At 38.3% G+C, this 14220-nt stretch overlaps 1 protein-coding gene across 1 annotated transcript in view; it reads left to right on the forward strand.

Moving 5' to 3' along the window:
* Nucleotides 1-14220, forward strand: part of pcm (pacman) — a 668873-nt gene that overhangs the window by 523792 nt on the left and 130861 nt on the right. The window contains exon 28 of the mRNA XM_067150369.2: nucleotides 4363-4479. Within this exon, the coding sequence (XP_067006470.2) occupies nucleotides 4363-4479 (117 nt within the window). The remainder of the gene's footprint in view (nucleotides 1-4362; nucleotides 4480-14220) is intronic.

The raw sequence follows: 14220 nt of genomic DNA on the forward strand, positions 1-14220 counted from the left end.
TCACTCAGTTGATGCAAAGTACAATCAAGCTATATAACTTCATAAAAATAACTGGATATTGTACTCGGAGTGTTAATGCAATATTTTAATGTTCATGTAATATTTCAAGCGCCATCATAAAATTGATGCAAAGTACAATTGAACTCCAATTCTCAGAATTCACTGACAACATTTGTACATTTGAACATTTTAATGAAAATGTATACTTTTAATGTAATGAATCTGTGTCACAAAATATTGTAATATTCATGTAACAATTCGTGTATCTAACAACATATCATAACGAATGTTATTACACTGTACATATAGCTCATATTACTAGTTTTATTACTTTATGAGAAGGTATTGTATTAGAACATGCTCCAAAAATTGTGTACTTAATTAAGGCTGATGATGACCCCAAGTAGGGTCGAAACTAGTCCCTAGTGACTCAGTTTAATGTAAATATATGCATTGCAAATAATATAAAGTATTGAATAGGTGGAATAAACAATTTGTGTGAAATTAAATTATATACTTGCCTGCTGCCATTTCTTGATGGATACAGTACTTTTGTACCCATCTCTTGGCACAGGCCAGAGTAAAATGTACCTTACACCGAAGTCCCAGTCTCAGCCATGGCTGTGACAATATGGAAGCTGCTGGGGTATGGGTGGTGTTGAGTAATGACATTCAGAGCACGACTAGTGCATCTGAGTGTTATGAAAGGTGTTGCTCATAGGGTCAGTCGTGCTGCAATAGCACTTTCTGACCCAGTGAGGAAAGCAATGGCAAACTACCTCACTCCTCGTCTTGCCTATTATGCCTCATTTTGGTGCTGCCATTGGTTTTTGCGGTTTCCTTATAACCGCATAACCTTTAGGGATCCTATTTGAGGATCCAACCAGCCTCTGGGCTGATGACCTAACAGACAGACAAATTATATACAATCCAATCAAGAGAAGGAGTGCACATCCAGCGACATTGAGGAAGAGAGAAGATACAATTTACGACCAAGGCAAAGTCGACGAGTGTGATAGACTGTTGAAATTGTTTCAAGTTATAGGGAGGATATTGACACAAGTGTGATAGATTGATATAACTTGAAAACAATATTCTCTAACCCATGGGTAAATAATGCCAATATCAAGCTCGAAGGATGATGATGATTATTATTATTATTATTATTATTATTATTATTATTATTATTATTACAGTAGAGTCTCATTAATCCGAACTAATTGGGACTGGAGTCTGTTCAGATTACGAAATTTTTGGATTAACCGGAAAACATTTTCTAATAATAATCTTATTGTTTCTACATCCCGCTAACTACTTTTACGGTTTCCGGAGATGCCTAGGTGCCGGGATTTCCTCCCGCAGGAGTTCTTTTACGTGCCATTAAATCTACTTACACGAGGCTGACGTATTTGAGCACCTTCAAATACCAACGGACTGAGCAAGGATCGAACCTGCCAAGTTATGGTCAGAAGGTCAGCGCCTCAACCGTCTGAGGAAAATAGTTTATAAAATACAGTACAGTAGATACTGTAATTTAAAATGTCCATTCTTTAGCGGTTACTGATGTGATGTTTATGAGACGCTGGTTTAACACTACATCTTCGAGTAGGTTCCAATCACTATGACAAAAAAAACTAACCACTTTGTCAAGATAAACGACCAGTGATTGATGGTTTATGATGAGTAATTATGTTTCCATTAAGTTATTCTAGTGAAATATGACTAATAAAATGCAAGTAAATCCTCATTCTTATGTTCTTTCATTTCAATAAGGATATTTTTTTTAAACGGATATTTCAGTTTTAACCGGACTTTCAGATTAACGGGGTTCGGATTAACGGGACTCTAGTGTAATTGTGAGGTATGGCTATGAAGTGTTTATGTGTCTGTTAGGTCATCAGCCCAGAGGATGGTTGGATCTTCAAATGGCACCATCAAGGGTTATGCGGTTGTAAGGAAACCCCAAAAACCAATGGTAGCACCAAAATGAGGTGTTCTAGGCAAGATGAGGAGTGAGGTAGTTTGTCATTGCTTTCCCCGCTGGGTCAGAAAGTACTATTGCAGCACGACTGACCCTATGAGCAACACCTTTCAAAACACTCAGATGCACTCGTCATGCTCTGAATGTCAGTACTCAGCACTACCCATACCTCAGCAGCTTCCATATTGTCACAGCCATGGGTGTTGACTGGGACTTCGGTGGAAGCTACACTTTACTCTGGTCTGTGCCAAGAGATGGATGCAAAATTACTGTATCCATCAAGAAATGACAGCAGGCAGATGAAGTGTTTACATCCATTTATTATTATTATTATTATTATTATTATTATTATTATTATTATTATTATTATTATTATTATTATTTATGTAGTTAGGTACAATCATATTACTGTATTTGTGAGGTTATATCATGAAACATGTATATATATTAATATGAGTTTAGTTAATGTAAGAATCCGTAATTAATGGTATATAATTTATTATTACCTGTATAAATGATGTATAATCCATTATAATATTGTGCAACACACTGTAATATCCAGAATGTACGACGAGAACTATGTAGAACCTTCCTTACATTGTAACTATGCTATTGGACACTAGAATTCACGAGAAGATACGTTGCGTCATATTTTTCTAACCTGGCCAGGCAACATATATAAAGAGACAGTCTTGTGAGTGAGAGTTGTATTTGTGAGTTCGTATTGTGATTCTGCCGACATGTTTCTGTAGCAATCAAATGTTTCAAGGTGGCAGACTTATTCTTCTTATTATTTCGTAATAGTGTTTTGTTATGAAGGCAGCTTATTAGGTTATGTGCGTATAATGTGCAGATAAGTCGTAAATAAATAGTGTACGCAACTGACAGCTTTTTATGTGCGTCCTTGTGGATATATTACTGTTTCATACCAATTTTAATGTGTATGGATTTTTTCCCAACTGTTACGAAAAATCGGACTTCTACTGTGCTTTTTCAGATAGTGTCAGTGAAAGAAATAGAATACATCTTAACGCACTGAAAACAAAAATGATTATCATAAATAAGACCTGTGACAATTATAATCTGATCTCTGTCGATGGAAAACAACTGCAATGAGTACAGAGAATAGATTATTTTCGATGTTCACTAAATGAGAGATGGGACCCGTATCTAGAAATAAACATCCAAATTGAAAAGGCACTCGCATTCTATCAGATGAAGAAAGTATGTAAACTGAACTTAAACGATCTTGGAAACGGAATCCAGAAGTGTTATGTCTTCTCCACTTTGTCTTACAGTGTGAAGGGATGAACACTCTTGGCCATAATAACTAAACAGTAATTGCCTTTGTAGGGCATGAGAAAACAGTTGCAATGCATATAATCAAAGAAAGGAAGATAGCAGACTTTGGCCACATTGTTCATAATGAGGAATACCATTAATTCCTCATACCGCAAGGTAAAGTAAAAGGAAGAAGAGGTGCGGGACAACTACACATTTCTTGGTTGTGAAACCTGTGTCATTGGTCCAATTCATTATCAGCTGACCTATTTAGAGCAGCTGTTAGGTGGGAAGCCCTGACCAGATTAATCACCAACATCCATTGAGAATATGACACTTCAAGAAGTATAAGTATGGGTGTAACACACGCAGCTATGCATTGAGCTAAATAATGGATATTCAGCATTATATAATGTCTGGAGAGTGTCTATACATCCTTCAATTAGGATACTTGTAGATCGTTTTCTGCTTTTAAATATTTTTAAGTATGTTGTCAGTAATGAGAACAATGTAGTTTGCATAGTATTTATTCATATAAAGATTTGATGCATTTAGAGATTTATTGATGCATGCATATTAACACTGTGCAGCTTGCACGTCTTGAGTTGTGGTCTGCAGTATTTACATAGTATAGCTCATAGTTCAAATCAGCTGATATTACACACAGCTATGTGGCTCATCTCTCCCAAGTTCCCATCAAATGTGTCATGTTCCTACTTTCGAAAGTAGCCCTATAGAAATTTGAAACAAAAGTGTTATCTAAAAGGAGCACAGTTTATTAGGATGTTCCTGAACTATTAAGTAATGTCTTTTCTGCACCTTTGTAATTAACTCTGAATTTGTGTAAAAGAAGTAATTTAGATTTAGGCCTAGGCTTCTTGTAGGTGATTGTTCTGGGTGTTAATTTCAATTTAAAATTTCATTATAACTTTGTTATATTTTAAAGAGGTGTTTTTGACCTGGTAAGCATTTGCTCATCAATTGATCGTGTTTCAATATGGCTTTGGTATTTGATGGTTTTTCATGATGACGACTCTATATTTATACCTTCCTTGTTCCTCTTCCCTCTACCTCGAGTGATTGACTGTATGTTCTGCCAGGTGAGTGACACAAGTACAGAACTGCTCAAGAAAATGTTGAGAATTCCTGATGAACCATCACAACCTTCACCACAAGTACGAAACATGTGTCAGATGTCAGTTCAAGACATTTTTGAGGTGAGAACTTGCATGCTTATTTATATGTTCCTGCACTGCTGTGACGTTGCCTTGCTTAGTTGCACTGTTAGGACAAGGTGCCAGTTATATGTTTTCTATCATTGTTCCTCAAGGTTCAGTTTAAGTTTACTACTATAGATTATCTTGTTACAATTCAATACGAGGGTGGCCCTGAAAATAATGCACCACAATTTTTTTCCCAGCCCCCAACAATGGTACGAATGCAAAACTTTAGATATGATTTTTTTTTAAGTTTTTGGAGTGCGCTTGCAAAGTTTCGTCTTCTTCCGACAGATAGCTTACTTGCAGCAGTGGTTCAACTTGGCGTCTGTAAGCGATGTATTTTACAAGCAGCATATCGTCATTCAGTTTCTCACTGTGGAGAAAGAAACGGTTGAAAACAACCACAAATGTTTTTGTGCAGTTTATGGAGCATCAGTAGTAGACAGAAGTACAGTTAGTCGCTGGGCACAAAAGTTGAGACCATATAAAAGTGGTTCGGCAGAGCTCCAAGACTTGCAGCGGTTGGGGAGGCCACCCACGCTTGTCACACCTGACAAGATACAGTATGCTGATGTGTTCATTCACAAGGACCGACGCAAAACGACTCGGCATTTGGCGCAGGAGCTGTCAATTGGCAAAGGAAGTTTAGATGTAATCATCAGTGCTCTTGATTACGCAAAAAATTGTTCATGATGGGTTCTGCGCCATCTTACGGAGGAACATAAAACTATCAGAAAAACATTTCTTCGGAGTTGCAACAGATTGTGAAGGGTGATGAAACCTGAGTTCACCATTTTGAGCCCAAAACAAAACTGCAATCAATGAAATGGCACCATCCTGACTCTCCACAGAAGAAAAAATTCAAAGCAACTACTTCTGCTGGGAAGGTCATGATGATGAAGAGGTGATCCGCACAGTGAAGAAATGGCTTCATGAACAGAACAAGGTGTGGTACCGACAGGGTATACATGCCTTTGTGTTGTGCTGGAGGAAGGCCATATAACTGGAAGGAGATTACATGGAAAAATAGGGAGTGTAGAACAAACAAAATTCTTTCTTGTGTATAAGTTTCATTGTGTTCAGTAAATAATTGTTGAAGAAAAATGTTGTGGTGCATTAGTTTCTGGGCTACCCTCATAGTTTGCTGCTAGATTATGCGCATATTCTCAGACATCTCAGGCTTGTGGAATTCAGTTGTTTTATTCTTGCATACATTCTTGCAACTACCTCGCTCCTAATTTCCCTCGTATGCCTTTTTAGTGATGCGTAGGCCATCACTAACAATTGATGGCGACGCTTTTGAAGATCAAATCAGCCTTTGGGCTGATTACTACAAATACATATATTCCTGCTTATATAATTTTGAGCTATTTGTTTTATGAGATTCTCCTCAGAATCGCCTTGAATACATGTGGAAAACACTTGTGATCATTTCTGATGATTTGAAAATATTCTTTCTCTGATTCTTCCACTTCACATGCAATAACTTGTTAATAATTTTTTTCCATTATTTTGGTTTGACAGTATACATTTATGTTACGATTACTGGATTTCTGTTGAAAAATGTTTACTGCATAGGGAACTTATTTTGTGTGTTGACCTCATGGATTCACAGAAAAAAATATAAAGTATGCTTTGTTAATCCTCAGTCAACAGAAGCTAGTTTTTAAACACCACCAGATTAATACCTTTTGAATGCAAATGACAAGGATCTGACTTATCATTTCAAAACTTTTGCATGCATCCAAATTACAGATCCCCCCATCAGATCCTGTGTGCATGCTTGTAGGTAAGACAGAGAATAACATCTTACTGGGAAAGTAGAGATTTTTGTTACTCTCCTCTTATGCTAGTACTTAGGTTTAGCATTTTCATATAGTGGGAGGTGGACCGGGTGAGTTGGCCATGCGGTTAGGAGCCCGCAGCTTTGAGCTTGCATCCGGGAGATAGTGGGTTCAAATCTCACTATCGGCAGCCCTGAAGATGGTTTTCCATGGTTTCAAATTTTCACACCAGGCAAATGCTGGGGCTGTACCTTAATTAAGGCCACGGCCACTTCCTTCCAACTTCTAGCCCTTTCCTATCCCATCATCGCCATAAGACCTAAGACCTATCTGTGTCGGTGCGACGTAAAGCCACTAGCAAAAATAGTGGGAGGTGAAGAAATTTAGTTCATGGTGTGGGTTACTGTAGTCATGTCCTAGTTCGTGAACCATGGAGAATGGCTAAGTGGTCCAGTAAGTGGTCCTGCGAGTCAGGGTACCAGTCTGTATGGAATAGGAGTGGGCATCTTGGATATATTCCAAGTTGTGACCCTCCTTGTGCTCAGGCAGGTAGAACTTAACAGTCCACCATGTTTTATGAGATTTTCCTCAGAATCAGCTTGAATGCATGTGAAAAACATGTTATGAAGAAAGATTCTTACTGGGACTACTTCCTTTTGACAGGCAAGGTACTCTTTGGAAACAGCTTGGTGAACAAAATGGAATTCAATGTTGAACCTGCCCGGACTCACACCAAGATTAAATACGGCATAAAAGGTCAAAGAAAAACAAAAAAACATAAATGGTAGAAGAAACCTTAGAAACATTCGACTTAAGACAGGCGCAGAATAGCCCAAATTCAAATTCGTCGAACCTTACTGCGAAACATCTATTAGGACAATCTTACAAATGAAAAGTAGTATAAGGTAAAACTCCAAGATTTATTAACACATGGGTGACGGGCCCCGAGAAATCTCGGTTTTATTCACGACATTGTTTCGGTCTTTCTGTGACATCTCTTGACCATATATTGAACTATTTTGTACTTGCACATTGAGTAGAATAAATCGTAGATATATATCTGCCACTTTTCTTTTATATACGGCCTCTTTTATTCTTTGATTTAGTTTCGAAATGTCAACTTTCTTTCTGCCGGTTCAGTCAATGACAAGATGGAGCGCCTGCGGAATACGGTGTTAGCTGACGACGATATTTTAGAAGAATTATATCCCGATGATCGTTCAAATGGATATAGTGATAATGAATTAGTGGAAACCGAATGTGAGAGTGATAGTGGAAGTGATATTCATGCCTCTACACGCCGTAATTTACCTAGTGTGCTTAATTATTCAAGTGACTCTGATGATGACAACAATGTAAACATTAATGATGTGTTAGGAATTGACGCTGAAGATGATTTTGTAAAGGCAGATCCACCAACTTTAAAGATAAAATCTTGACTGGTTTAATATTTATGTACATTTTTGTAACCAAGTGCACCCTAGTATGCTTAGTAGAAAAATGTCTGGTCCACAGGGTATGTGACAAGCTCAAGCATCTGGCAGCAATGTGTTAACATATAAGAAAGTCAAGAAGGGCAAAAGATAGCAACCAGGAGGGAAGAAAATTAATACGATACAGAAGTACAATATCAATGAACTAAATGAATATCAACAACAGCTACTCACAGACATTCTTGCAAGATAAGGGAGACATACACTGGATCTGATAATAAAAACGTCAGTATCATAAATCACTGAAACATTTACTTCTTGTATTTTTAAACTCGCAGATAAGCAATACATTGGTTCCTTTGATAGATTCAAATAAAACAAAAAGGTAAAACTATGCGTTGCAGTAGCTCATTCATATACTACCCATTTCTTTTACCAAGAACGTGTAACAACTATCTTCTACCAAAAGGTAAGGAGTCCCTTTTACTCTCGCACACAAAACCTTCCAGCCACTCAACAGTTTGAAATCCAAAGAGAAAAGAAACGATCCCTTGCCGTAAGAGAAAGAAATAGATGTATCAAAGATAATGTCATGAATAAAAGGGAAAGGGGCCTCAAAGACATACAGAAAAAAACAAGATGGACGCACATGGAATTAAAACGCCTTCCCTCTTATATGGTGTCTGGCAAAAGCAATATTAAAATAAATACTGTATCACAATGAGAAAACAAAGGAGAAAGGGATCCTGGCGTAGAGCAAAATAACCCCCACACACTCGGCCGAAGCCTCCAGCCAAGCATTATGGCAAGATATATCTGTCATATCTGTTGTACATAGCTCAGATCGTTGTAATTCGGCGTTATGCTGTTGCTGATCCTGAATAAATAAATAAATAAAAAAAAGATGAAATGCCCCCATACAACTGATCAAACTCTTATTCCTCACATACCGGGCGAGTTGGCCGTGCGCGTAGAGGCGCGCGGCTGTGAGCTTGCATCCGGGAGATAGTAGGTTCGAATCCCACTATCGGCAACCCTGAAGATGGTTTTCCGTGGTTTCCCATTTTCACACCAGGCAAATGCTGGGGCTGTACCTTAATTAAGGCCACGGCCGCTTCCTTCCAACTCCTAGGCCTTTCCTATCCCATCGTCGCCATAAGACCTATCTGAGTCGGTGCGACGTAAAGCCCCTAGCAAAAAAAAAATAATATATATTCCTCACATATAATCGAGGACAGGTTAATGCAGCAAAGCAAATACAGTAGAACTTCAATGCATCGTTCCCAGAACTGTAGTTTTCCCGTATTCATTGTTTAATTTATTCGGTCCTATAAATATTCCATATAAAACAATCTTAAATTTCCCCACATTTATCGTTCCTCAAACTATGGATTTATCACATTGATCGTCAAAAAATATTTGTTCCCGGCCATAATTTTCCCTAATGATCAATCGTACGTAAGAAAAATATATGCAAAAGTTTTGTAATTTAAAGCAACAGTGCAATACTCTTATCATATAATAGTGACAACCTGGTATTCGGGAATGTGGGAGCGATTCAGAGTTGCTACCCTTGAGCAAGGATCTTGTAGGCTGTAGTGCTGTGCGCAGGTTATTCATGCGCAACCTCATTAAGAGTCTCCTGGCGCCAATGCTTTGCCGCGACCCACTAACAGACCCATAGAAGTATTCTTATTTAAAGGAATTAATATGAAGGCATTGTAAAAACTCAGATTTGCCACCATTTTCTGTGTTTGGCCGACTAGGGCTGCCACCTTTGTTGAAAATAGCTCAATCACACAGTTTAAAATCGTTACAGCATGCGCTGGGTACTTCTTAATTCATCAAAGGGTGATTAATCTCATCGTGCCCTGTGGACTGTGTGGGATGCTAGAGACCTGTTGACCGCTTTGTTGCCCCCCGCCCAATCGTCTTGTTACAAACCGGACCTAACCAAGCCAGACCAATAATCTTTTCGCTGTGACATCATCCGAGACGCGCCGTGTTGAATTTCTGACCCCTGTGACGACATTCAAACCGCGCCGTGTTGGATCTCTAACCTATCGTCCGCAAAGGGTCTACAGAATCTTTCCCAAACTTAGGTTATCACTATAATATCCACGTATATCATTAACTTGCAATAAGAAAACTAACCTTAAAGGTTTTCAATTATTACTAGATGTAAAGGAAAGTGAAACGAAACAATGTAAAGTTCAAGCTTTTTATTTTCATCACGTATATCATAGTTGCAATATTTCAATGCCGATAGGATGAGCATGTCCGGCTCCATGGCTAAATGGTTAGCACGTGTTGGCCTTTGGCCCAAGGGGTCCCGATCGGGTCGAAATTTTAACTTTCCTTAGTTAATTTCGATGGTTCAGGGGCTGCATGTTTGTGCCGACTTCAGCATTAGAATTCATCATAAATAAGGCCGCATTTTCATAGGCCCGTAAATCGCGTATCACACGACAGTTCGAAAGACTTGCACCAGGCCTGTCCGGAAGCCACACCCCATCGTCGCTGTTATAATATGAGATTTTCCTGATGAAAAATGTCCAGATAAAGTGGCTGTTTATTATTATTTTGCTTTCCCCCCTATTTTTTATGTTATCCATATTCATCGTTTTCCCGCATCCATCCCTATTTTCCTTCTCCTCCTTGAAAAACGATGCATCGAGGTTTTACTGTAGCAATCAAAATTGTGCCTCCTCCTGGAGTCATCAACATATTTTTCATAATACTGTTGATGAAGCATAAAAATCCAATCCACCTCTCATCTCCCAAACCATCACGTGTTGCCTTTTTGCGAAAACTCAAAAGAAGCTACTTGCAAATGTAAGCAATGAAGAATCCTTGTCTTCATTATACATAGCTACTTGAATCAAACAGACCCCTGTTGTAGTGAGAAACAAAAATATGAACAGAGCACGCATGGGAGCAAACACTGAACCATGCAACATTCACACCACTATATTCTGCTCTGAGCCAGGAGAGGCATAACGAACAACTGCTCTACAATCTTAAAAGGTTATACAAATACAGTGAAACCTCGTTAATTCAAAGTCGTTAGGACGCAAAAATCAGACTTCGAATTACATGATTTTGAATTAACCGCTAACTCGTAATTCAGGAATGCCAACCTTTGCCCCATCACAAAATATTCTAAGACCAGTTCCTGCGTGCAATTAACCTTGAATATCACAGTTTAAACATTTCAAATGCCATTGAAAAATCTATTTCCAAAATGTATCCAACAAGGTGCATTTACAGTATTCAAGTAATATACTTGGATAACTCACTGGCAAACATAACCTCACATAACGAAGAAAAGAAGGAAAAAAAAGAACATGATTTAAAGACAAGGAGAACTCTATGCTGGCTCCCTTGTAGAAGTGCTTTATTCATTGGATTACTGTACTGTATGCATTTTAGATTCCTTGTACTTGCACGGAAAGTACCCAATGCCCTTAAAATATCGTGGTTTATCTTACTTTCCTATGACGATGGAAGGAAGTGTCTCGCTTCCGTCTGCATTTCAATGTAGGGCTGAGACTCTATCTTTGTACTATTTCCCCCCATGGCAATTCTCTAGTAATTCAGAAATGCCACCAACCCTTGCCACATCACATAGTATTCAAAGACCCATTAATGCATGCAATCACCTAGATTAAAAGTTTAAACCTTTCAAATGCCATGGAAAAAACTATTTCCAAATTGTAATCAAAGAGGTGCATTTACATTACTCAAATAGTGTACTTGCATAACTCACTGGCAAACATAATCTCACGCAACAAAAGAAAAAAACACGATTCAAAGACAGGGACAGGTTATGCTTGCTCCTCTGTGCAAGCACCTAATTTTTTGGATTACTGTACTGTTTGCATTTTTAGATGCCTTGTACTTGCACGGAAAGTGCCTGATGCCCTTAAAACATCGTGACTTTTCGAACTTTCCTATGATGAGGGGAGGAAGTTTCTGCTTCTGCCTGCATTGCAACATAGTAGACTACAGTGACCCCATCCTTGCACTTAGTTCATCAAAGCCAGTAGTAGTAGCTCGTTCATTGTGCATAGTTTTAAGGGCTGATTCTACTTCACTCCAAGTTGGTGTGGTTTCTTCAGATATAGTATCACTGCAGCTGACTGAATCTGTGCATTAGGATTGGAATCCTTCTTTATACCATTGTATACATTCTCAAAGTACAATTTCATAATTTCTCTTATTTCTTTGTCTTCCCCAGTGATGCTCCTCTCTGGTTTCTGTAAAGCCGTTATTTGCTTATAATTACTCCTGGTATTTCTAATAACACTGTACAGCAATTTGGAATTTGCTTTACTATCTTCTTCCAATTCATTTGTAAAATCAATCCAAGACATTGCTTTTTCTTCTGCTACCATTAGTTTCACTCGCAGTCTGCAATCTCTATATGTCTGTTGTAATTCACTCATTTTTAATTCATCTTTTTCATCTCCTTTCTGAATTTCTTTATCTCGAGCCTTTCTTGCTTCATTTTTGTTTCAATATTAATGGGCTTATGGAACTGACTGAATGGACGTGTTTGGAGTTAATGATATTTAGTTAAGGGAAGGTAAGGAGGAAGAGATGAGCAGATTATAAAGGGTTCTTGTATGTTGAGTACTCGGTTCAAAGGCTGGTTGAATCGCTGAAGAAGCATGCAAGGGAAATGAGGACAGATGTTGTTTCCCTGTTGCTTTCCTTACTGGTCCAGGTATTGCTGTTATGTATCAGTCTGCCAAGCCCACTGAAATGTGCTCACCAACCAACCCGATGAGCAACATTTTCACACCATTCATAACAGGGACTGGCTGAATAAGTGATTGCATTACTAGCATCGATCATACCTCACTCACGTTGAAATTGTTAAAGTCAAGCATGTGAATGAGAAAGTTAAATTAAAGTAACAATTTTTTTGAAAATTGTACCAGGAGCTATAGTAGGTTGTAAACACACTGTCTCACCAGCAAAGGCATAAAGTGTTCTTAACAGGTGTTAAAAAGGAAAGAGCAGAGTGTGGAATAGGACTGTACATCAGGAATTACTATTGCATGTAACAGTTTCTATTAAGCACGTAAATGAGTAAATGTTGTGGATAGATATAACAGTTGGAGGAATTAGGATGAAAATTGCAGTGTCTTCACCATGTGGGGATGCAGATGAGGATGAAATTGACAAGTTTTATGAAGCCCTTAAGTAAGATCATGTTTAAGGTCACCAGTAAGGATAGGACAGTGCTAATGGGTGATTTCTTTGCAAGAATCGAAAATAGAACTGAAGGCTCTGAGGTGGTGATGGGTAAATGTGAGGAAGACATGAAACTCAATAGAAATGCGAAGCATTTACTGGACTTCTGTGCGAGTATGGGATTAGCAATACATTCATAAAGCATAAGGCTATTCACTGCTACATATAGGAAGGTAGGGCCACCAAATTATTTAATAACCATCTTTGAATTCAGGATGTATGTTAGGAAACTGTAGGGGTTTTTTTAAAAATTTATTTTAATGATATACATTGTGTATATATGACATACATTGAACTGAGTATCACTATTGGCATTTTTCGCTGCCTGCCAGGCGGCCGCGGGTGCAGCGACCATTCATACACAGACGCCTCATGTGAGGCGGTCTACTGAGAGGTAAGCTTTCTGCAACTAGTTCAAGCCTTCTGTCCATAGATGGCATGACATGCAGTATACCATCTGAAAGCTGAGAAACTGCTCTCTCTCCTGAAGTTGGAACGAACATCATAGATAGCGTCACGTAGCAGGCAATCGCTTATCAATTAGGGTGATTACCCCCTTGATAATCAGCAGAAATTGCCGGCCGTAGTAAACATTGTATTACAAGGAATGAAATCGAACGTATATTATGGGATAGTCAGAATGAAGTGGGCAGTGATGTAGTCTTAGAAAATTAAACAGTTTTATTGACTAGCAGTGAAAATTATAGCATCATAATAAAAAAATTCACATGAGAGTGATGACGCCTTTGAAAGTGGCAATGATAATGAAGTCCATCCTGCCTACAAAAAGACAAAGGAAGATGGCTGGAAATGGAATAAAACAGGTGATAAACCATCCAAATATGAATTTATATGAAATTCTGGAATAAAACCCATCATAAACAGGACCCTCCTTCCAAATCCTCCAATCTACACATTTCTCAACACGTGATTCACAACTCTTTATGGGATGAGAGAGCTATTGAAAGAAACAGATTTGCCGATCAGTTATTCACAGGGGAAAAAATAGGCATCCTATATGAGTTCACTGGGAACATTTCTCAAGGCTTATAACCCTAAACCATGCTGTGACTATGTTGAAAGCAACACAAGCAAGAAAATTTTAATGAGATACGACTCTGAAAGTACTTGGTGGCTTTGCATTTCCCGGAGTGTTTCAGGGTGTTTCACACCATTGAAACTTACAAAAATTGTTCTTCTGAGTGCTGCACTTAATCACTTCAAGCAAGAGGATGATTAAAATTCAGTATGCTGCGGAT

This window comes from Anabrus simplex, chromosome 6 (genome assembly GCF_040414725.1).
Source record: "Anabrus simplex isolate iqAnaSimp1 chromosome 6, ASM4041472v1, whole genome shotgun sequence".
NCBI lineage: Eukaryota > Metazoa > Arthropoda > Insecta > Orthoptera > Tettigoniidae > Anabrus > Anabrus simplex.